Source organism: Balaenoptera ricei, chromosome 8 (genome assembly GCF_028023285.1).
Source record: "Balaenoptera ricei isolate mBalRic1 chromosome 8, mBalRic1.hap2, whole genome shotgun sequence".
NCBI classification, from domain to species: Eukaryota; Metazoa; Chordata; class Mammalia; order Artiodactyla; family Balaenopteridae; genus Balaenoptera; species Balaenoptera ricei.
In genome coordinates this window covers 105,289,843-105,313,685 of record NC_082646.1, presented here as the reverse complement: position 1 = coordinate 105,313,685, position 23,843 = coordinate 105,289,843, and the positions used below count along the sequence as shown (strand labels likewise).

At 54.2% G+C, this 23,843-nt stretch overlaps 1 protein-coding gene across 1 annotated transcript in view; it reads left to right on the top strand.

Moving 5' to 3' along the window:
* LOC132370240 (solute carrier family 22 member 6-like) overlaps window positions 1-13,158 on the top strand; it is a 31,004-nt gene extending 17,846 nt beyond the window's left edge. Inside the window, 2 exon segments of the mRNA XM_059929967.1 lie at window positions 3,233-3,432; window positions 13,023-13,158. Coding sequence (XP_059785950.1) covers window positions 3,233-3,432; window positions 13,023-13,158 — 336 coding nt within the window.
* Window positions 13,159-23,843: the final 10,685 nt, after the last annotated feature.

Genomic DNA, 23,843 nt, shown 5'->3' with positions numbered 1-23,843 from the left:
AATTCTGAAACAGAAAAGCAAAGAAGAGAGTCTCACTCTACCATCTATTAAGACATACAACAAAGCCATGGCATGTCTATGGCTTTCTTGGTGCAAGAAGAGACAAACAGAATTGAAGAGAGGGCTTGGAGATAGACAGATAGAGATGGAGATGCAGACGCAGATGGAGATGGAGATGGAGGGGAGCGGGGAGCGGGGAAAGGAGGGGGAAGGAAAGGGAGAGGGAGGAAGAGGAACAGAGAAACATGGCAGCTATATCAATTTCATTATATCAAAAAGGACTTCTGCTTATTGAAGGACACAATGGACAAATTTAAAAGACAGAGGGGAATTCCCTGGCGGTCCAGTGCTTAGGACTCGGCGCTTTCACTGCCAGGTCCGGGTTCAGTCCCTGGTCAGGAAACAGAGTGCTGAGTGAAATGAGAAATAGAATGATCTATTACCTCTACCATTTAGGTAAGTTAAAATATTTGCACACAAAACAATATATATTTTACAAGAACATATACAAATAAAAAATTCAGGGACTTCCCTGGTGGAGCAATGATTAAGAATCCGCCTGCCAGTGCAGGGGACACGGGTTTGAGCCCTGGCCCGGGAAGATCCCATGTGCCTTGGAGCAACTAAGCCCGTGCGCCACAATTACTGAACCCATGTGCCACAACTACTGAAGCCCACGTGCCTAGAGCCCGTGCTCTGCAACAAGAGAAGCCACCGCAATGAGAAGCCCGCACACTGCAACCAAGAGTAGACCCCGCTCGCCACAACTAGAGAAAGCCTGCATGCAGCAGCGAAGACCCAACACAGCCAAATAAATAAATAAATAAATAAACCTTAAAAAAAAAAAATGCACATCAAACACAATAGAATGGTTGACTTTGGCAAGGAGGGCATTAGGAGTGGGTAACGATAATAAAAGGAGTAAACAATTAAGTGGGGGGAATAAGGGAGCCTTTCAAGGACAAATGATAATAGAGGGTGAGGGTCATGAACTGAGGGTTATGAGTAACTCAACCCTCTGCCTCTGAGGTCCAAAAAAAAAAGTAGAAAAAGAGAGTGACTGGGTAGCTTTAGATAAGATGACCAGGGTAGGTCTCCTTGGTAAAGATCAAAGGCAAACACTAAGGAGTAAATGAGGAAACAAAGGGATAGGGCACAAGATAAGAACTTGGTAGGCAGGGATCAATCATGTAGGGATTTAGAAGGAGGTCAGATTTTATTCTAGCATGATGAGATATCACAGGATGGTTTTAAGCAGAGGGTGAAAATATCTGAGTTACAGTTTTAAAGATCACTTTGGCTTCCTCATGGAGAATAGGCTAGGGATAGAAGGGCCAAGAGTGAAAATGGGAAAACCAGTCAGGAGGCTACCGCAATAGTACTGTCAAGAGGTGAAAATGGGGACTTCCCTGGCAGTCCAATGGCTAAGACTTCGCCTTCCAATGCAGGGAGCGCGGGTTCAATCCCTAGTCAGGGAGCTAAGATCCCACATGTCTTGTGGCCAAAAACAAAACAAAACATAAACCAGAAACAATATTGTAACAAATTCAATAAAAGACTTTAAAATGGTCCACAGGCTTCCCTGGTGGCGCAGTGGTTGAGAATCCGCCTGCCAATGCAGGGGACACGGGTTCGAGCCCTGGTCTGGGAGGATCCCACATGCCGCGGAGCAACTGGGCCCGTGAGCCACAACTACTGAGCCTGCGCGTCTGGAGCCTGTGCTCCGCAACAAGAGAGGCCCCGATAGTGAGAGGCCCGCGCACCGCGATGAAGCGTGGCCCCCGCTTGCCGCAACTGGAGAAAGCCCTCGCACAGAAACGAAGACCCAACACAGCCATAAATAAATAAATAAATAAATAAATAAATAAATAAACCAAAAAAAAACCCCCCCCCCAAAAATGGTCCACATCCGGGCATCCCTGGTGGCACAGTGGTTAAGAATCCGCCTGCCAACGCAGGGGACACAGGTTCGAGCCCTGGTCTGGGAAGATCCCACGTGCCACGGAGCAACTAAGCCCATGCGCTACAACTACTGAGCCTGGGCTCTGGAGCCCGCAAGCCACAGCTACTGAAGCCCGCGCGCCTAGAGCCCGTGCTTCACGACAAGAGAAGCCACCGCAATGAGAAGCCCGTGCACTGCAACGAAGAATAGCTCCCGCTCGCCGCAACTAGAGAAAGCCCACACCCAGCAGCAAAGACCCAACGCAGCCAAAAATAAATAAAAATAAAATAAATAATTTTTTTTTAAAAATGGTCCACATCCAAAAAAAATCTTTAAAAAAAAAAATAGAGGGCTTCCCTGGTGGCGCAGTGGTTAAGAATCTGCCTGCTAATGCAGGGGACACGGGTTCGAGCCCTGCTCTGGGATGATCCCACATGCCGCGGAGCAACTAAGCCCGTGCGCCACAACTACTGAGCCTGAGCTGTAGAGCCCGCGAGCCACAACTACTGAGCCCACGTGCCACAACTACTGAAGCCCACGTGCCTAGAGCCCGTGCTCCACAACAAGAGAAGCCACCGCAATGAGAAGCCTGCGCAACACAACAAAGAGTAGCCCGCGCTCGCCGCAACTAGAGAAAGCCAGCGCGCAGCAACAAAAGACCCAACTCAGCCAAAAATAAATAAATAAATAGATAAATAAATAAAATTAAAAAAAAAAAAAATAGAGGTGAAAATGGCTTTGCATGAACTGGTGGGCAGTGGTTGTAGAGATGGAGAAGAGGAACTGATTCTGAATGTGTTCTGGAAGAAGAGCCAACCAAATTCATATTTTGGATGTGGGGAAATAAGGGAACAGGAGGTATCGGGGATAATTACAGATACTTGAGCTTGAGCAACTGGGTGGTTAGAAGTGCCCTGTGCCAGGATGGGGAAATCTGAGCAAAGAGCAGACTTGGAGGTAGAAACGAAAAGTTCTTGGCCATATAAAATTTGAGGGGCCTTTTGGACATCCAAATTAAGATGTTAAGTAGGAAGCTAGATATAGCATCTGGAGTTTGGGGGAGAGGTTGGTTGGGGACTTGTTCTGTTATACAGCAGGTTCAAACTGGAACTGGAACCCAGGCTTCCTGGTTCCGAAACCATTTGCTTCCAACTTTCCTTGTAGCCAAGGTAAGTGCAAGCATTTGGCCCTGTACAGAAAGTGAAAAGAGAAAACACCATTGGCAGGCAGAGTTAGGGCACCCACAAGCCTCACCGGCCTCACCAAGGTGCTCTTCCTCTCCATGGGCAGAGAGGTCCAAGTGTGACAACCACCTTGGCCAACATAGGCAGCATTCTGAGCCCACTGGTGGGCATGACCTCCGAGCTCTACCCTTCCCTGCCTCTCTTCATCTATGGTGCGGTCCTTGTGGCTGCCTGCCCCATCACTGTTCTCCTGCCAGAGACTCTGGGGCTGCCACTGCCCAACACACTGCAGGACCTGGAGAGAAGGTACGCTGCACCCTCCCCTACCCTCCCTACACTCAGAGCTATCAGGCCCTCACAAATCCTTGATCCAGCCCCATTTAACAAAAAAAGGCCAGACCCAGGGGAGAGCAGGGACTTACCTGGGGTCATTCAGCTGGATTCTGGTGGAGCCAAAGCCAGAATCCAGGCCTCCTGCTTCCTTTGGCTCCTGGTCCTGTTCTCACAGATAGGCTGAGTCCCCTAGAATCCTTTCTGGGACTCTTGGAAACAGTGGGAGATTTGGACATAAAATGGGACAGCTGAGCACAAACACCTAAAAAGGATCCCCCATCTCTACTCCCACGCCCTGCTTCTCCTTCCCCCATATGTGGAAAGAGAAATCGGGGCACAAGCAGCAGAGCAGCAGATGGTCCCACTCCAGTCCTCCTGAGAACTGAGAAGGGGCAGAGAGTGGACAGAGCCCCTGCATCTCCTGTACGTCCACACCAAGTGGAGGAATGGAGAAATGGCAGCCAGGGGAAGATGGGAGGGACCTCTACTGGACCTGTGGTTCCAGAGAATACTTCCCCTGGGCCCCCCACTCCTAGCCAGACCCACCCTACCATTTCATTAAAAGTAGCTATGCACAACTTCTCCCACTGTTCCCACAGAGGTCACTCCACTTCAGCTAACCCTCTGTCCAAAAACTCATGCAGCGATCGTCTATGTAGAAAATCCAATGGAATCTACACAAATGCTACCACAATGAAAACAAATTTAGCAAGGTTGTGGGCTATCAGATCAATATTTTTAAAGAATTGTATTTCTGCTGGCGCAGAACCTGGTGGCGCAGTGGTTAAGAATCCACCTGCCAATGCAGGGGACACGGGTTCAAGCCTTGGCCTTGGAAGATCCCACGTGCCGCAGAGCAACTAAGCCCATGCGCCACAACTACTGAGCCTGCGCTCTACAGCCCACGAGCCACAACTTCTGAGCTCACGTGCCACAACTACTGAAGCCCGTGCACCTAGAGCCCATGATCTGCAACAAGAGAAGCCACCGCAATGAGAAGTCCGCGCACCACAACGGAGAGTAGCCCGTGCTCACCGCAACTAGAGAAAACCCTGCGCACAGCAACGAACACCCAACACAGCCAAACATAAATAAATAAAATAAATAAATTTATTTAAAAAAAAAAAAAAGAGAAGCCACCGCAAAGAGAAGCCCACGCACCGAAACGAAGAGTAGTCCCCGCTCGCCACAACTAGAGAAAAGCCTGCACGCAGCAACGAAGATCCAACGCAGCCAAACATAAATAAATAAATAAATAAATTCATTTTTTTAAAAAAAGAATTGTATTTCTATATACTAGCAATAAACAACTGGAATTTGAAATTTTAAAAAGAATACCATTTACAGTAGCATCAAAAATGTGAAATCTATGAAGACAGTAAAAACATCAGTGGTTGCTCGAGGCTCAGAGGGAGGGAAGAAGGATGAATAGGAGGGACACGGGGGATTTTTAGGGCAGGAAAACTATTCTATGACACTATAATGTCATTATATGTGCCAAAATGCTTGATAAGCTACAAGGTAAGTAGTATTATTATCCTTAGGCTGAGGAAGGTCGTGAGACACAGCTAAGAAATAACGGAGCCTACACTTGAACTCAGTTGACTTGACAGCAGAATTCATGTGTGTGTACACACACACACACACACACACACACACACACACACACACCGTGCTCCCACGTTTCTCGCCAGTTTTCTCTGCTCCCTTCACGGCTTTCTTTTAGTTACACTGAAAACCTTTATGCATCTTGCTCCCCCCACCTCCCTATTCAGTCTTTCCTGGAAGCAGAGAAGGGACTAAAATGAACGCAGCCAATCAGGAGGCTGTGAAACTCTTCCCCCTCCCTGAGGCAGATGCTAACATCTAGAAACAAAGGAGAAAAGAAGAAAGGGGAGAAGAATGCTGAAGCAGGCTAGTCTCAGCCCTCCAGGCCGGATCCTGGCTGCTGGAGCAGTGTGCCACTTACACTTGGGCTCTTGTCCAGGAAGTTCAGCCTCCAAACTAATCCAAGCTTTCCTGCTGGACTCCAGGCTCTTCTCTTCTTCTCCGCCTCCAGTTGAGCCTTGGGTTGGCACTGATGAGGCCCAAGAAGGCAAAACACAGCAAGAGGAGTCACTGAGATCTGGTCTCATCCTTCCATCCCTCAGGCCCTTCCTCCTCCTCAACCTCTGCCTGCCTCTCCTGGGATGGCAGGAACCAGTACTGATGGCACTGGGAAGACCACGTGAAAGAGGGATGGAGGATGGCATGATCTGCAGTCCAGAAGAGAACCCAGGATTCCTGGTCCTTGTACCCGTTCTGGGCTGGGGGTGGAGGCGATGAGGGGCTCTGGCAGCGGCTGCAGAGAGGCAGGAGCGTGTGGACGCAAGCTGTGGCTGCCCAGCCCGGAAAGCTAACAGTTCATCCAGGCTCAGCTGCCTACCCAAGGCCTGCTCTGGCTCCTTCCTGAGCTAGTGGGATTCTACACTGGCCCAGGAAGCCTGCCTCCTGCCGCATCCACAGACAGGCACCTATTGCCCCAGCCCCAGGGAGGGCCGGAGGAGGGCCCGTGCGACCTGTACCTGGCTCTCAAGCTGCTGGCGCAAATGTGCAACCACGCATCGAAACCGCAGGTACCCTCCGGAATCCCACTGGTCCTGGTCTCTGACTCTAGAGACCCTTAGCCTTGGCCCTGCCCCGCCCCCGGCTTCTGGCCCCGCCCCCAGCTTCTGGCCCCGCCCCCTCCTTCTACCAACCCAGCCTTCAGAGCCTCAGCTGCGTCTCCGACCCTGGCCCCGCCTCTCGGCCTTGGCTCTGCCCCTGAGACCTGGCCCCAGGTTCGCAAAGTCTCATCACCTGGCCCCACCTCTCAGCTCCTTCACCTGCTGCACTCCTCCCTTCCTGGCCGGATGACTGGTTCGGGACTGTCCTCACCTGAGTGAGCCAGGTGAGTGCCCCTTCCCCCACGCAGCCCCGCCCCGGTGCCATGCCCCACCCCTCTCTGGCCTTTACCTGCCTCCCAGCCCAACCTGCACCACCACCAACTCAGAGTTTCTCTCCATTATCTCACTAATCCTCCTGGGTTCCTGCGGGACAAGACCTGCTACCCGCAGTTTACAAGCCAGGAAAGTCCTGTCTAGTCCCTGGGCCGGGTCTCTGCACCTCTTTTTCTCCCTGGACCTTCCCAGTGGTATCCATGTCCAGTTCATCCTCCCAGAAGGATTCTGAGTCCAGGGCTGGGACTAGGATGAAAGGCACTTGGACTCACCTCTCCTGCCTCGCCCTGCGCCTGTCTTCCCTTAAAAGTTTGACACTTTGGGACTTCCCTGGTGGCTCAGTGGTTAAGAATCCACCTGCCAATGCAGGGGACATGGGTTCGAGCCCTGGTCCGGGAAGATCCCACATGCCGCGGAACAACTAAGCCCGTGCGCCACAACTACTGAGCCTGCACTCTAGAGCCCGTGAGCCACAACTACTGAGCCTGCGTGCCACAACTACTGAAGCCCGCGCGCCTAGAGCCTGGGCTCCGCAGCAAGAGAAGCCACCGCAATGAGAAGCCCGTGCATTGCGACAAAGAGTAGCCCCCGCTCACCGCAACTAGAGAAAGCCCTCATGCAGCAACAAAGACCCAGCGCAGCCAAAAATAAATAAATAAATAATAAATTTTTTTTTAAGTTTGACATTTTGTTCATCGTAGATTCTTTTTGCATTAATTTTGATTCTTTTAAGTATTACATTAAAATATTACATATCTTGATTACTAAGTTTTTTGGCACCCCTGAGATTTTGCACCTGAGGGGAATCCAGCCCTGCCCTGCACACGCCACCTTCCTTGGCTGCCCACTGCTCGGGAGACATTCAGGGACATTCATGATCTGGCCCCTGCCAAGGTCTCTGGGTTCCTCTCTCTGTGCCCACTGCCCCAAGCCCTAGCCCTTTGTATGATCTCCTTATCATCTTTATCTTGCAGAAACTTGATGGTTTGTTTACTATTACCAGGCAAAGGTAACAGTAGTGCAAAGTCATCTAGTAAGGAAAGTGCTTGGCATGTTCTGGGAATAACAAGGCCCATGTGGCTGGAGCAGAGTAGCAAGGAAGCAGTGGAAGGAAATTAGATCAAGGAGGGAGAAGAGGCTGATCACACAGGGGCCTTGCAGGTACTTATAAGGCCTGGAGCTTTACTCTGAAAAAGATAAGTTGATAGAGCATCTCAAATGGTGGAGGGATATGATTTGACTTATATGTCAAAGGGAACCTTCTGAATGCTACGTTGAGGACAGACTGTACAGTGAGTCAGGGTAGAAGCAGGAAGACCAGTGTGGAGGCAGTTATCCAGGTGAGAGATGACACTGACCGAGACCACAGTGGCTGCACCCTGGATATATTTAAGGAAGAGACAACAGGATTTTCTAATGAATTAGATTCAGGATGTGAGGGAAAGAGGAAAGTCAAGAATGACTGTAAGGTTTGAGGCCTGAGCTCCTGGAAGGACAGGGTTGGCATCTACTGAGATAAGCAAGGCTGAAGATAGAGCAGTTTTGGGTTAGGGATGAGTCATGTCTGAGATGATTCTAGATATCCAAGTGGAGCTGGCAGCCAGCAATAATGACAGCAATAACAATAATCATAGCTCCAGCCGTAGTACTAATCGGAGGCAGGCACTCTTCCAACGCTTTACATGTCTTAACTCATTTAATCCTCGTAACAACCCTGTGACGTTGAGCTATTATTATCCCCATTTTACAGATGAGGAAATATTGGATATACGAGTCTGGTGTTCAGAGGAGAGGCTGGGCTGGAGACATAAATGTGTAAGTTATCAATGTGTGGGTGGCATAAGTCACCTGTGAAGTGCGTGTGAAGGTCCAAGGACTGAGCCCAGATACTCCAAAGTTTAGAGAGTGGGAGGATGAGGAAGATCAGCAAAGGAGATTGAGGAACAACAGCCAGGGATGTAGCAGGAGAAAAAATGGGGGGTCCTCAGAGACTCTGTACAGAAACTATTTCTGGAAGGAGGAAGTGATGAAGAGAAAGCACTTTGGAAACTGCAAATTGAGATCTCAATACAAGGAGACAATTTTGGGTTAGTCACTAGCCAGTGAATGGTTATATAGCCTACCGCAAGTCACAGGGAATCAGCTCCCACACCTGGAAAATGGATCTTTACACCCTGTGACTGGTCCTTATCCCCAGTCTCATCCCAGGACCACCTGCTGAGTTAGGCTTACCACCCTCATCCCTCTGCATTGACCTTCCCACCATCCCCTCACCCCTTGCCACTTGCCTCACTAGAATGTTCTAGTTCATAATCTATATCTTTGCCTCCAAGGTGTTCCCTCATCTTGAACCAGGCTTATGATGGGGCGAGGAGGGTAATTACTTTAAATACTTGTAGGGTTCACCTCCCATCCTGCCTCTCCTCTGGGCCCTGGCTCTCGTTTGACCCTGGCTCGGGCCCAAAGACTCAAGAGATGCAGCTAGGGAGAGAGAAAGTGCTGCCTCAACTCCCTAGAACCCAAAATCTCAGACATGGCTTTAGAGAGGAAGGCTGGGAGCCATGGGTGGGAAGTGGGACTAGGGCTGGGAGCTGAGGTTCAAGGTGCAGGGGTCTGGGGCTGGGAACCAGGAGACTTGGGGCCAGAGGCCTCATAGGGGGCTGGGGAATAAGGTCTCTTGACTGAGGACTAGAGGCTGGAGGCTGGGTGGGGGAAACTTGAGGCTGGGGCATGGGATTGGGAACCAGGAAAACACAACTTGGGGCTATGGGAAGCCATCACATTGAACCCTGCCAGGATGGCCCAGACAGCACCCCTCAGGCCTCTGGCGACCAGAAAAGATCAGAGAAGGGGCAGTTGGATGGAGTTTGAGCTCTCCAGGGCTGAGCCAGGGAAAGTCACAGAAGGTCACGCACAAAGAAGGACACACTAAGGTGAGTAGAGCAAGGGCCCAGAGATGGAAGTATCCAGGAAAGGCTGGGGCAAGGAAAAAAGTCCTCAAAGGGGCAGGAGTCCAGGGGACTGAACGATGGAGGGAATGCCTAAAATGATCACATACTGGAGCTGGAGGGTTTCTAGATAAGCTAGTCCAGAGTGAGTCAAGTATGTTCCTCAGATGCCGGTCCTAAAATGTGCTCTACAGAAAAATGGTTCTGTGGTGAAGTAAGTTTGGAAAACTGTATGTTCTCTCTGCCTCTCAGATTTTTAGTGTGCATTTGCCATTTAAAGGTTCTGATAGGTTCCTACAGTAAAGAAAGCCTAATTAATTTTCTATTTTATCACGGAAGTCTTTTTTCTTATAACTTACACCTACTAATGTCCTGCAACATAGACTTTGAGGAACAGTAGACTAGCCTCCCATTTTACTTCCAGGAAACCAAAGCTCAGAGAAGGAGAGTAATGTGCCCAGCGTTTCATGACCAGGAGAGGCAGAGCTGAGTAAAACCCCAGGTGTCCCATTTTCAAAGAACATCAGAGCCGGGAAAGTGCTCTGGGACCATCTAGTGCATCAAGTCTCTCTTTGCCTTTGTCCTCAGTTCCATTCACGGATGGGTAGACTGAGGCTGGGAGAGGGTCCATGACTATTTCTCTCCCACAGGGTCTAGACTGGGCCCCCAACTTGACTCAGTCCGGTGCCCTGACAACTCTGGAACCAGATCATCCTCCCCAGCCAGGCCTACACTCGCCCCACTAGGGCCAGCTCCCACTGACCATCCCTCTACCTTTCTTCACCTTTTTTCCTATTCTTAGGAAGTTCATGGACTCTGGTCTGCCCTGGTACCTTTCTCAGGATCATTTTATCTCCTCAGCTCATTCACCAACCCCACGGCTTCTGGGTTCTGGTTTCTCCTGTTCCCTCCCCAGTGTTGAACACAGTGCTGGGCATAGATTCCAGACTGTTCCCTCAGGATGGGGCTGCATTATCAATCTGGAGGAAGTAGGATGTGTTATAGGCTGCACTGTGTGGTTTTTAAACAGGGACTACTGGTTGACAGCTCTGGAGGCCTATCCCTGCAATGTAGGGCAAGGGAGCAAAAGATCCCCAGGAGGAGGGCTGAACTGGAGTGGGCTTTTATCCCTGTCCTCCCCCCACCCCAGGTGGTTTGCAGAGTCAGCCCACTGGCTGTTGGCGGCAGGAAAGCTAGAGCAGGCTGAGCATGTGCTCAAGGAAGAGGTTCACATCCCTGGGAGAAAAACACAGAGATAAATACTCACCCCGGAAGTGAGGCAGCTTGAGGCCCAAGCAAGGCTGCTTCCCACCATCCAAAACCCAGACCCAGCCTGGCTTCCTACCTCCCTCCCTGCACTGCCGCCATTTTCTGTTGGGAGGTCTCCCTTCAGACAAGGGCTTCCTTCCTCTGATATGCACCCAATCCCTCCCTTTCTGAGCCTCTGGTCCTCTGTGGGAAGGGAAAGAAGGGCAAGAAGGGTGGGGAAGTTTGGTCCCCCACCGCTGAGGGCTGTGTGCTCCCTACCCCTGCTGGCTGGGCACATCCCCTTCTCCATCTCCCCAGGGGACTCTAGCTTCAAGCAAACCACTGATGTGCCCGAGGGAAAGGCAGCTCCAGCCAGCAGGCCCCTCCCCCACCCTGGCCTCAGCCCTGGAGCTATGGCCCCTAACTCGATTGTGCACCGTTAATCACAGCGTGTGCCAGCCGGTGGAGTAAACAGGCGGCCTCCGAGGTCCACTCAAACTCATCAATCCCTGCCTTGGTCAGACCTCCTTTGGCGCTGGGGCTGGCAGGAGGCGCCAAGGGGGCGGGGAAGGGGGGCCATGGAACCAGGGTCGTGTTAGACCCTGGCAGAAAGCCTGGTTGCCCCACAGTCCAGGGATATGGGTGAGGAGGAAAGGAGAGATGTGGGTACACTGACATTGACATTTGGGGGATCTTTAAGATAGGGGCAAAAGCAGTGATTGGGAATCAACTGCCTAGCTCTGGGACTTACTAGCCATTTGACCTTGACAGATTACAGAACCTCTCAGTGCCTCAGTTTCCTCGTCTATAAAATGGGGATAATAATTCTACCTACTTCCTCGGGTTGCTATGAAAATTAAATTAGTGAAAACATGTAAAACACTGAGAACGGTGCCCACACACAGTTGGGGCTATGTGTTTTGTTAAATAAATGGGACGACACAATGAATGACTGGGAGAGACACCGGCTTAGCAAGTTCCGGCAATCCTCCTCTGCCTTATAAATGGCCTAGAGAGTTCTCATCTACTTAGACTGCAAAACCTGCAAACTCTGGAGGAGTCAGGAGGGCAGAATGAGTTAACCTAACCTCTCTGGGCCTCAGTTTTCTAACTGTCAAATGGAGATCATAACTGCGCCTATAGCGTGGAGTTGTTAGGAGGATCAAATGAGAAAGTTCATGAAAGCCTTTACGAATGCGGTAGCCAGTAGCAAGCGCTGCAAGGAAGGACAGCCAGCTCCTATTTCTTCCTAGAGCTGGGTCTGCACCATCCTTTACCCACCCCTGCCAACGAAAGGCCCGCACTGTAGGCCATGAAGGATGAATATGTACTATCATTCCTCTCCCTGCGAAGGAAAATGGGCGCTGGGCACCAGGCACACGCCAGCCCCTGGCACCCCGGCCTCTCGCTGCCCCGTTCCCGGGCACGGAGCTGGGCGGGCCGCTAGGGGGCGCGGCGGGAGGTGCGGAGCGCGGTGGGTACCGCTGGCGCGTCCCGGGCAGCCGGCACGGAGGGGAGGACCCCGAGCCGAGCCTGGGTGGTCCGCGATGCGGCAGGCGGGAAGGGTGAGAGGCAGCCCCCTGCCCACCGACGGACGTGCTGCGCCCGCGCGGGGGCTAGGCTCTCGCCGAGAGGTTGGTGGGAGAGTGAGCCGGCTTAGGCTCCACTCGCCTGGCTCCGTCCCACTCCTCGCCTTCGTGGGCTCCGAGCTTCGGTCTCCGCCTCGGTGGGGAACTCGAAGACAAAGCGTACACGCCCACGGGAGTCGGAGGGAGGGGTGTCACCAGGAAAAGAAGCAAATTTAGCTGGGTCGGGGGCAGGGGACCCCGAAATAGGTCTGCCTCCCCCGGTCACTCCCTGGGCGCGCGGACTCAGCTACAGAGAGTTTGGGAGAAGCCTTGGGCATCCGGACCTCAGGGCCGGGATCCCGCCTGAAGTTTCCGCCCAAAGCTCCATACGATTTCTCTCCAGCAGCCTCATGTCGTCCTAGTGCTGGGCCGGAGCCCCTATACCATGTGGCGGGAAACATGGGTGCCCAATGTCCACTGACCAAGCGTAGCAAAGTCGACTCTGTTAATCAGATTTTTCGAGTTGTTTTTGGCCATAGAGATTTGAGCGAGAAGCACGGGCCTCCACAGTGCGAGGAAAAGTGCGCCTTCCCTCCTTCCGGGCCGCACGTCCACAGTGCGTCCAACTCCTAGGCGGCAGCAAGTGACCTGGACTCCGAGGTCCTGTCCTCATAGGACAGGGGGCCTGTGGGAACCCTGTGGGAACACAGTTCCTCCCCGCGGCCCAGTCCGGCCGGGATCCAGAGATTCGTCCAGGATGCTTTGCCTCGGTTCGCAGCAATCACCACCACGGTCCGACCCCGGGCGTCCTGTTAACTCAGCCCCACCCGCCATAAGGACTACGCAGCGCCCCGCAGGTTCAGGCCGCGCGAGGAGCCCCTCTCCGGGCCGCCCGAACCCATCCTTTCTTCGGAAGCTGACCTCGAGGCTTCGGGGCTGGTGGAGCCGGGCTCTTGAGGGCTCTCCACGTGCCCGGAGGCTCCCAGCACAGAGCCAGGCCGGGGAGGTGAAGCGCCCGGTAGGTGAAGGGGAGATTGTTTCTAAGAGGCTTAACTTCGGAACTAGACTCGGAAAACCCCGATTTCCTGTCCAAGATGATGCCTTTGTTGTGGCCACTTTCGTCCCGGCCTTCGGGCAGCAGGGACTGCGGGAGCCCCTTTCTAGGCCTGCTCTATCCGCAGCCCCGCCCTGGATTTTAGTTTCTCCTTTTAAATCTGGGAATTAGTCCCTCCCGGAATCCCCGCCGTCGGGAAGGTGAGACCGAGGGGGTAACGAGACTGAGGGCCTAAAGCGATGGGGGCTGGGGGGTGGGGGGCGGGATGGGGGCGGATCAAGGAAGGGTGCCCTGAGGACAACCGGCTGCCTCCCTCCTGGGCTGGGAATGGATGTCACTTCCCACCGCGGGTGAGACCACCAACCCAGGCCCATTCCAGAGGGCACTGAGGACCAACCAGCTCAGCTTCATAGGTCTGCTGGGGGCCAGGAGGATAGCCCACTCCCGCCTCCTTCTCCCAGAACGGAGGAAGCAGCACTGAGAAGTGGCACGTTTATCTGGGTTTGAGGTTCTAAAGGGGGTCCAAGCCGAGGATGAGGGTTAAACTGAGGGGCTGCGAGCGCGCAGCACGAGCGCGCTCACTTCCTTTCCCCACCCCCGCGCGGCATTCAGACAGGATCCCCGACCTTTTAAAAATGCTGTCACAGGTTTCTGGCATCCCTGAAACTGCAGCCTCCACGCTCACACCCCGACCCCAGTCCCAGGATGCCCCCAGGCACACTGACCGCACCCCACACGAAACCCCCGGGGGATGCGCGCCGCTTATACATCTATTCATCTGTAAAATGGGAATAATAATAGAACCTCCCTCAGAGAGCTGTTGTGAGAAACAAACTAGTTAATGAATTAAGAGCCCTTAGCAGCGCCTGGCACGTAGTAAGTGCTCAATACGAGTTATAAATAACGATGATAATGGTTTTCACTTGTAGCAAATGCCAGTGCCAAGTTTAACCTGCAACTAACGATCAAACAGCGCTGTCAGGAAAGTAGTTCTAAGTGCCGTCACTGATAAAACAGTCGTAGAGAGGGGCACCAACTTGCTCTGCGCGGTTCCACTGGGAAGAGGCAAACCTGGATTCGCACCCAAGGCAGTTTCTCTCTTCCCCCACGCGAGGAAGCTGAGAGAGGGGCCCAGCCACGCGGGGCGACCCCGTGTTCCCTCGGTGGCCTGGAGGAGTGACCCCTCCGCCCAGCGACCAAACACAGCAGCCGACAGGAGCCGATGCCCAGGGGTCCTGTACCAACCGGGGTCCCACGCGGCCGGAGAGAAAAGAGAACTGGCTGGGGTCAGGCCGGGCCGCGCGAGGGCGGCTGGGGGGCGCGCGGGGGCGCGGCTGGACCCCCACGTGCGCCGCCTGCCGCTGCTTAGCCGAGCCCTTTGTCGGGAGCAGCCGCGTTCGTGCCGCACTCGGTGGCTTAAAATAAAGACAATGTTCCCAGCCTCCCTGCGGCTAAATCCGGCGCGGGTGCGGGGGCGGTGAGAGAGCCGGGTGGGAGAGCTTCTCCCGGCCCTACCTCCCTTCTCCCTTCCTGCCTCAGTTTCCCCATCTGGTAAGGGGACCTAGCCAAGCCTGGGCCTAGAACAGCCATGCAATCGGGGGTGGGGCGGGGGGCGTCATCCCCCTGCCTCCGCGGCTGCACGGACTTAAGGCGCAAACAAACCTCTTGGGACAAGAGGGGCGCTCAGGAGGAGGCAAGGGAAAGCTGGACACCCTCCTCTCCCGCCTACAAAATAAGTGTTTTTATTTCTAAAGGGACGTGTGCAGAGGCGGTGGGAGAAGAGAAGGGAGACCAAGGAGACTGGGGGGAGGGGGCAAGGAGAGAGCCTGATTCAGACTCGGAAATGGATGTTGAGCGTGGAGGCCTAACACCCACACACTCAGCCACGTGTACGCGCACAAGTACACGCAGCCCCACCGCGCGCGCAAGCCGCAGCCGCAAACCGAGCACAACCCAGCAGGGGCAGCGGGAGTCCGCGCCCGCGGGGAGGGACTGGGCGAGCTCTGACCCGCCAGCTGACTCCGGGGTGGGAGGGGGTTGCTCAGATTCCTCTCTAAGCGGCAGCGTCTCCTGGACTTCAGAAGGGAGGGGTACTGGGCGCTTGCTCTAGCCTCAGCTGGCTTCGAGAAGCAGAGATGCCCCCACATGTACCTGCCACGTGTGCCCACCACTGGCATGATGGCCGCTGGCCACGCCCCAGGGACTCCAGTTTCTGCTCCACCGGACTCCCTTGGCAACTGGGCTCCAGCCTGAGGAAGCCCCAGGTTACCCTCAGGCATCAGGATTGAGAGGGGGTGCTGGGTGGGGGAAAGGGCAGGGGGCGAGTGGTGGGGCAGGTCCCAACCGCCTGACCCACTCCAGAGCCGTGGGCTCAGAGCCAGGGACCTGAGTGCAGACACTTGCCAACCACGTTTTCAACACGCCTCTGCTCTTCGGTTTTCTCGTCTACATAGTGGGGATAACAGTTGATCTTGGTCCTTCCTACCCTCCGTCCCAGGGCTTCAGCATGGCCCAGTGAAGCAAAGGCCCGGCAGCCCAGCGGCAGCCTCCCCATGTCTGCTCCACGGTCAGCTCCCCTGGAGGTCTCAAGGGCCAGGTGAGGGTGGGGCAGGACCCAGGTCTCTATGGCTAAAGGCCCCCAGGGGTTCTATCTCTGAGGAAACTCAGCACAGAAATCCAAACCGGCCTCGGGGAGAGGGGTGCCGGCCAAGCCGTTGCGCTAAGGGATGTGGAGAGGAAGGGCAGGCTTATCACTTCCCAGGTGCACACCTGTGAGCCCCGAGTGGGAGTCAGGGAGACAGAGTTTGACAAGCTGGGAGGAGAGCTGTCTGTCTGCCTGTCTGTCTGTCTTCCAAGTGGAAGCTGGGGGTGGAACAGGCAGGGTGGTAGAGGCTGCCTCCCTTGTCAAAATTAGCAAGTTCCACAGTTGGGCAACACTCAGACACACACCGAATACAGACACACACACGTCCTGGCTCCAGACCCACAGGGCGACACCTGCATTTACACCGGCTGCATGCTGACATGCGACTCAGGGACACACATGTGCGGGGCACTCAGCGACGTGTGGAGCAGGCATACGGCCCCCCACTTGTCCCCGCAAACCCGACACCCGTGTGCCCTCACACCCAGCTGTGTGGCAGGGACAGAAAACAGCGCACCGCCCAGCACGCGGGCTCAGCCGTTCAGCCCCGGGCGGGGCGGGTGAGCCAGCCCTCTGGGTCTGTTCCAAGTTGGAGCCTCTCACGTGAGGCCCAATGTGTCATTTCCAAACAGAAGGAATCTAGCTCCTTCGCAGCAGGGAGGAAGAGCAGGGTGTGGGGCTGGGTGGGTGGGCGCGTGGGCATGTGCAGGGGGCAGGGCGTATGTGGAGGGAAACAGGCATGTGAATGCCGGGGTGTGTATGGCGGGGCATGGTGCACGCTGCCTGGGGTCTCTAAGGTTGGGTGGGGGAAGGAGCCCCGGAAACAGTGTGCCTTTGTGAGGGTGTCTGTGTGTCGCCGAGTCTGTGTGCATTGGGTGTGGGTGTTTGTCTCCCTGTATCTGCCTTCTCTCCCGTTCTGGACTTTCAGCCTTCCTGGGCTCATCTTCCTCATGTCCTACACCCTCCCTCTCAGGACTCGAATTTGGTGCCCTAGTAGAGAAGGGGGCCACGCTCCAGGACCCAGTCCAACCCCGGACACTGCCTGAGGCTTCCCTCCAGCTCCCCCTCCCTTCCTTTCCTCTCTTTTCTCCCTCCCTCTCTTTCTCTTCCTCCCTCCCCCCCACCCCAGGCTGGCGTGCCAGGGGGTGGGACATGCCAATCACTAGCTGTGCCTCTCCGGCTGCCAGCACAGGGCGCAGCTCCCCCCAGGAGCCAGGTGTTTGGGTCCCTGGAGACACCGTCGGCCCCCGGACAGGCAGTGGAGCTGAGGAACCTTCAGACTTCTCTCCAGCCCCATGGTGAGTACATTTGGGAGGGGCTCCACCGAGGTGGGGGCAGGAGAAGCAGGGTCCTTGAACAAGGCAGGGACCAGAACCAGAAGGAAATGGGGATGGACCCCAGACAGAGGAGGGGGCCAGGGAGGGGTCTAGAGGCCCAGGGGGCTCTGTAGCTTTGGACACTGGCTGCTCCAAGTACCCCATCTCCTGGCTTCGAGTGGATACACCTAATGTTTTTCTGGGATTCAGCTGGGAAAGGAGATGGAAACCCCCTTAGGAAACTGGACCTGGAGCCCAGAAGGGATTAGGTTGCCACACAGCAGGCAGAGTCTCCAAATCCCAGGGACAGAGTGAGGAGGGCAGGGGGCCAGGGGGTAGCCCTTGCCACCAGGATGCTGTGGGAGGTTGACCCCCCCCAAAACAGGGGTGCCAGTCCCAGTACCTCCTCCTCTCCTCCCTCAGGGAACCCTGAATCCCACCACCCCCATCCACCTTCAACCCCTCCAAGATGGACTGAACCAGGCTGCTGGCCCGATGGACAAGCAGGATACCAAGGTGGGTGCCGGGCCAGAAGCCAGCAGGAGACCAGGTCAAGAGCTCCCGGGCTCTTGGAGGATATGGGCACATGGGTGGCCATGCCAGCCAGGGGACGTGGTCCCGATGTGTGCAGCCACCCAGAGGGCCCTCCCTGTGTCCACAGCACCTTGGGCTCCCGCAGGGCAGGTCTCAACCCTAAGTCCACGTAATGCATAGTTACTAATGGGCACCCACGCCAGGTACCCATCCTAGGACCCCCAGAGCACAACGTGGGGATGGGCTGGAGGCCAGGAGCTCTGATTCTTGCAGAGTGCCAGCTCCTGAGCTGGCAGCTGGGGAGGGTTTGGGCGGCATTCATTGGGTCGCTCAGACAAATGCTGCTTGGGGGTTATCAGTGCCAGTGGACAGGGGTTCACTGCTTCCCACAAAACATACCTGCGGACTGACCCAGGGCCTCCTGCCCAACTGGCGGGAAGCAGCCGGACAGTCTCCTGCCCCTGAGAAATCAGCTGCTCACTGAGCTGTCAGGTACGAGTTAGTTCTCTGCCCCTTGACCTCAGCCACTAGGCAAGCTGTGATCGCCACTGCATTACAGAAGGCAGGGGAGGAAATGACGAAATGGGGCTGCAGAAGGTGTGACTCTTGGCTCTTCGGCTGGGGCCTGGAGGTCTGAGAACTAGATTCCCAAGTGCAAAGAGGAGTCAGAGTGTCAAGAAGGGAGTAGGTAGAGGTCATGTCAGACTAAAAAGGAACCTCCCCATTGTACAGATGGAGAGACTGAGGCTGAGGAAGGGGAAGGGACATGCTCATGGTCACAGAAGGGATATTTAGGGGTGCAGCTGGGGCTTGGACCCCATTCTCCTCACCCTCAGCACAGCGCTGAACTCCTACCTCCCTGAGCAGGATGACAGGGTGGGGGAAGCAGCGAGCTCTGTGAACGGGAGCTTGGGCTCCTGGGCGGGCGGGGGAGAGGTGGGTGAATATCTCCCTAGGTTTCCGTTCTGCTGTGATGCCATGGTGATGCCTAGAAAGATGGAGGAGGGAGGGAGGGAGGGAGAGACATGAAAGGAAATGGGGAGGGGAGCGCAAGGAGTCATGAGCAGGGGGCATGCGGAGTGTAGACGAGGGGCAGGGCGCTTCTGATGCCACCTGGCAAAGTGAGGTCTAGGGCCCAGCCTGCTAACTGCCAGGCTCTGACATGGTCTGGCTAAAGTTGGGCAACTGGTTAAGGTCCATCAACAGTGAGAGTATGTGGCACTGATTCTAAGGCTGACGCTCCTCTTCCGGTTCAGCCCTGCATTTATGAAAATTTAACTGATGGCTGCTGCCCTCCGCAGGGCTAGTTGGCACTCCCAGTGGTGACTGTTGAGCCTGAAAAGGTGATAAATTGTATCAGTTCACCCCTTCCTTTCCAAGGCCAGACATCAGAGGTGGAAGTTTTATGCACCTTTAATGGTGCTACCTTCAGAGAAAAATTAACCCCCGGGGGAGAGAGCCACCTCTGACAAGCTGGCTTCTGGGTTAAGGCCCCAGCAGAAGGGACGGGTCAGGAGGCCTGGACGGAGGAGCACCCTCGATGCACTTGTGAGGTCCCAGGTGCCCAGCCCCACAGCTCTCACCTCGTACCTCCTTCTCCCCAATATCGTCCGTTCTCTCCAGCCAGGGTTCTGCCGACTTCCACGTCCAGAATCACAAGATGGCTTCACTCCCCGCTCCTGAATCTCTTGCCCAGCACCCCCTCATTCTCTGCCTCCCCTTCTGCTCTCCTTGGCCAGTGGTAAGATTCAGGAAGCCCTAGTGTTCAGGAATCCCTCTCCCCAGCAATCTCTCCCCTCCCCCTTCCTCTCACCAACCAGATGCCCGGCCCCCGGGGATTGGTCCAGGACGCTGGCGGTCAACAATCTGGCCTGCTCTGCTAGAGGCTCTGACCTCATCCCTTAACTCTTTGAGCCCAGGCTGATGTTTTCCTCCCCAACACTAACAGGCGCCATCCCACGCCCGCGCCTGTCCTGTTACCTCACTCGACTTCCCTGCAGCAGGTGAGGCAGGGTTTCCTTGGTCCATTTTACAGATAAGGATGTTCTTGGGTATTTTGCTCTCAGGCCAGGTAGGGCCTCACCGAGGGGACAGGGACCTGGCAGGTGCAGGGATACAGGAACTGGACAGAGCAGAGACCACACTCTGGAGCCAGTTCAAACTGCCATCCCCTCACCCCCGCCACCGCAGGCCCATCCTCATGCCCGAAGTCCTGAAGTCAATCAGGAGGATTCCGTGTACACATTCATGGGTTTATTCCACAGATATTTACTGAGCCACTGATGTGTGCCAAGCAAAGAGCTACAGCTGGACCACCCCCTTCCCATAGCACTGTGATCATACATCACCCAGAGAGATGACAGACACTGTCACACACATACACACACACAGGCCAGATTCTAAAGGAAGGACTGATTCCTCCCTATTGGCTGATTCAAACTAGGGTTTGGCCAATCTAGCTGGTCAAAGTGGGCAAGGAGGCCATTGAGCACCCCCCCAATCCCCACAGCAGTTTAGAGTAGGGGCCCAAGAAGTTAGCCCCAGAGGCAGACTACCTGGGTCCAAATCCTGACTGCATCACTGATGAGCTCTCAGGTCCTTAAGATCTGAAAGCCTCATTGCCCCTTTTGCAAGTTGAAGATAATAGAACCTACTTCCCAAGGGTTTGTAACAGGTCAATTAAATCATGTATGTAATGCTTAGAGCCATGTCTGGTTATAGGAAGCAGTCTGTAAATATTAGTTGCTGTGATAATATTAATAATATTATTAAAAGCTCCCAACAACCTTCATCAGGAAGCCACAGCCCTGGGCAGAAAAGCACCTCCTGCTTCCTTTCCACCTTCCTGTACCCCAGACACCCTCAGAGGATGAGTCCCAACCCATCCTCACAAAGACTCACCCTTATCATTTCTTATTCTCACTCAGCAATGCACACACCCTCACATACAAACACTCATCCTACAGGAGGGTGACCAGGTCGGGACAGTCACTTGCCCAAGGTCACACAGCAAGACAAGAGCAGAGACGGGGCTTGAAGCAGAGGCAGTGCAAGGACTTCCTTGAGGAGTCTCCTCCCCAGGCCCTGCAATCCTCATTTACCAACTCCCCCAACCCCATGGATGTTTTCACAGAATATGCTATGCAAATACAGCTTCCAGACCCCCTTTCAACCAGACGGCTAACCCTAAGCCCCTCCTTCGTAGAAATTCTGGAGCTGCGGCTGAACCCTGGCACCCTGACTTTCAGCCCAGAGCTCGTCCCCGCAGGGGAATCAGCCACAATCACTGGAAGCCATGTTCCTTCTCAGCCATCAACTCGCTGACCCTTCAGTAGCCTTGAAGAGGCAGAGGATTGCCCCCAGTAAGGAGTTAAGGAGACTCGCCCAAGGTCACACAGCAAGGACCAGAGCAGGAAACTTCTCTGGAGCAAATTACTGTCCAAGAGGGGTTAGGGGGAGGACCCCCACTTCTGATGGTGGAGGAAGGGCAGAGTCATTGACAGCCCTGTTCTTGGGCTGAATCCCAGGGGCTCCGAAGGTCCAGGGGGTGGCAAGAACCAGGGTCCAGTTCCCCAGAACTTCTGCCCTTCTCCTTCCCCGAGCTGTCCCCGATGGGAGCCCATAGGTGGGGCAGAGAGGGTCCACCAAGCGGAAAGAGCGCAGGCATTGGAGCCTGCAGGTCCCGGGCTGAGAGAAGCTAAGTGAGCCTTCAGCCTCTGCAGCCTCACCTCTGGGACATGGTTCCATTTCACAGATGAGGGTATTCTTGGCTATTTTTCAAGCTATTTTGAGGTCTTGGTGCTCTCGAGCCATCTTGAGATCTTGGTTTCAGGAGCCTGTAAAATCTCCCCAGATGTCAGCCCGGTCCAACTCCTCCACTGTACAAATGAGCAGTCTGGGGACCAGAGAGGGGCTGTGCCTGGGGTCTGGAGGGGAAGGGGCAGGTGAGGGTTCGCTGAGCAGTGGGTCGGAATGAGGAGATGGGAATAATAACAGAGGCCTTTGACTGAGTGTCATTTCAGTGCCAGGCACTTTGGATACTATTATCCCCATCAGCTCAGGGATGCAGGGCTGCAGGGAAGGAAAGGTTAAGTCGTTGCCGATGATCACACAGCTAGGAAGGGACAGCTTGGAGATTCAAACCTAGGGCTGTGGTCCGCAACGCGGGAATTAGGGTGAGGCAAGTGAGGTACTCGCCTTGGAGCAAAATTTCAAGGTGGGGGGCTCACAAAAATACCTCACTAGTCAAGATAAATAATATTGTAATGTAATATTTTTTTTTTAGTAGCACCTTTAATTATTATTTATTTATTTATTTGGCTGTGTTGGGTCTTCGTTTCTGTGCGAGGGCTTCCCCTAGTTGCGGCAAGCGGGGGCCACTCTTCATCGCGGTGCACGGGCCTCTCACTATCGTGGCCTCTCTTGTTGCGGAGCACAGGCTCCAGGCGCGCAGGCTCAGTAATTGTGGCTCACGGGCCCAGTCGCTCTGCGGCATGTGGGATCTTCCCAGACCAGGGCTCGAACCCGCGTCCCCTGCATTGGCAGGCAGATTCTCAACCACTGCGCCACCAGGGAAGACCTAATGTAATATTTTTAAAAATCAAATAGCAAACTACAGCGCACAGGCGGTCTGCTTTTGTAAATCAAGTTTTGTCAGAACCAGGGCCAGGATTAGTGCGAGGCATGGGTGATAGGGGTGTTTGTGCAAGTGCGGGGCTGGATCCTGTCTTGGTTTAAAATTGTGTTCATGATGGATGTTTTGCATTGATTTCTATTCTTTAAATATTGCATTAAAATGTTATTTTCTTGATTGACTGAGTTTGGGGCATCTCCTTAAATTTTGCACCCGAGGCAAGTGCCTCACTCCCCCCGCCCTAGTCCTAGCCCTGCTGTGGCGTAAGGACCAAGTACAATGGCAGAACGCTTGGCCGCAAAGTGCCCAGACAGACGGGAGGCCCCTACAGCTGTGGAGTGTATAGCCTCACACGCCCTAAAGCTCCTCTTCTGACCCAGCCTTTGCACATCTTGACCCAGGGAGCCGCTGGGGGCTACAGAGCTGCTCCTGGGCACCCAGGCGTTGGGGGGGTGAGGCAGCACCCAGTCTAGGAGTCGGGAGACCTTGGGCTACACAACGCCTTCTTCCCTTTTTTCTCTGGGCCTCAGTTGCTCGATTTCTGCAATGGGCACAAACAGCACTGAGTCCAGAAGATCAAAGGGACAAGAGCTGTTCAGGGTCACCTTGTCAAGGGTGGTTTCCACCAGCGGCCTCACGGGGAAAAGCCCCAGCACCCGCAGTCTGATCTCAGCCTCCCGCCCAGCGCCTGACTTTGGTTAACGGAGGAGGATGCAACAAAACTCAGTAAGCAAGATAAATCATATTTTAATGTAATATTTCTTAGTTCAGATCGGCAAACTATGGCCCCCAGGCCGACCATCAGTTTTTATAAATAAAGTTTCATTGGAACATACTGCTTGGGCTCCAATCCTGGTTCCTACCTTAGCTGTGTGATCTTGTGCATATTCTCGTGCTTTTCTCAGCCTCAGTTTCTTCATCTGTAAGATGGAGAGAAAAACAACCCTTAGGTCATAGGTTCCCCATTAAGGTTAAGTGAGATAGGGCACATAAGTACTCTGAGCAGCGACTGGCCCTCAGGGACGCTAAATAACAGCAATGACTGTTATTATTAGTTACTGTTGTCCCAGTATTAGAATTTTTTTTTTCTTTTGGCCGTGCCACTCGGCATGCGGGATCTTAGTTTCCCGACCGGGGATTGAACCCATGCCCCCTGAAGTGGAAGTTCAGAGCCCTAACCACTGGACCGCCAGGGAATTCCCCATAGTATTAGAAATTTTTAATCGAAGAAGCAGACACTGCTAGGCAAGAGGGAGCCCTCGTTACTACCCGTGCTGAGAGTCAATGGGAACTTAGTGTTTACCATGGACCAGGGCTGTTCTAAGTACTTTATATCTATTGACTCTTTAAGCCTCGCGATAATTCCTCGATGTATTAGCTAGGGACTAACATTATCCCCGTTTGTCAGTTGAGGAAACCGAGGCACACAGCAGTTACATCGCTAGCGGAGACCATACACCC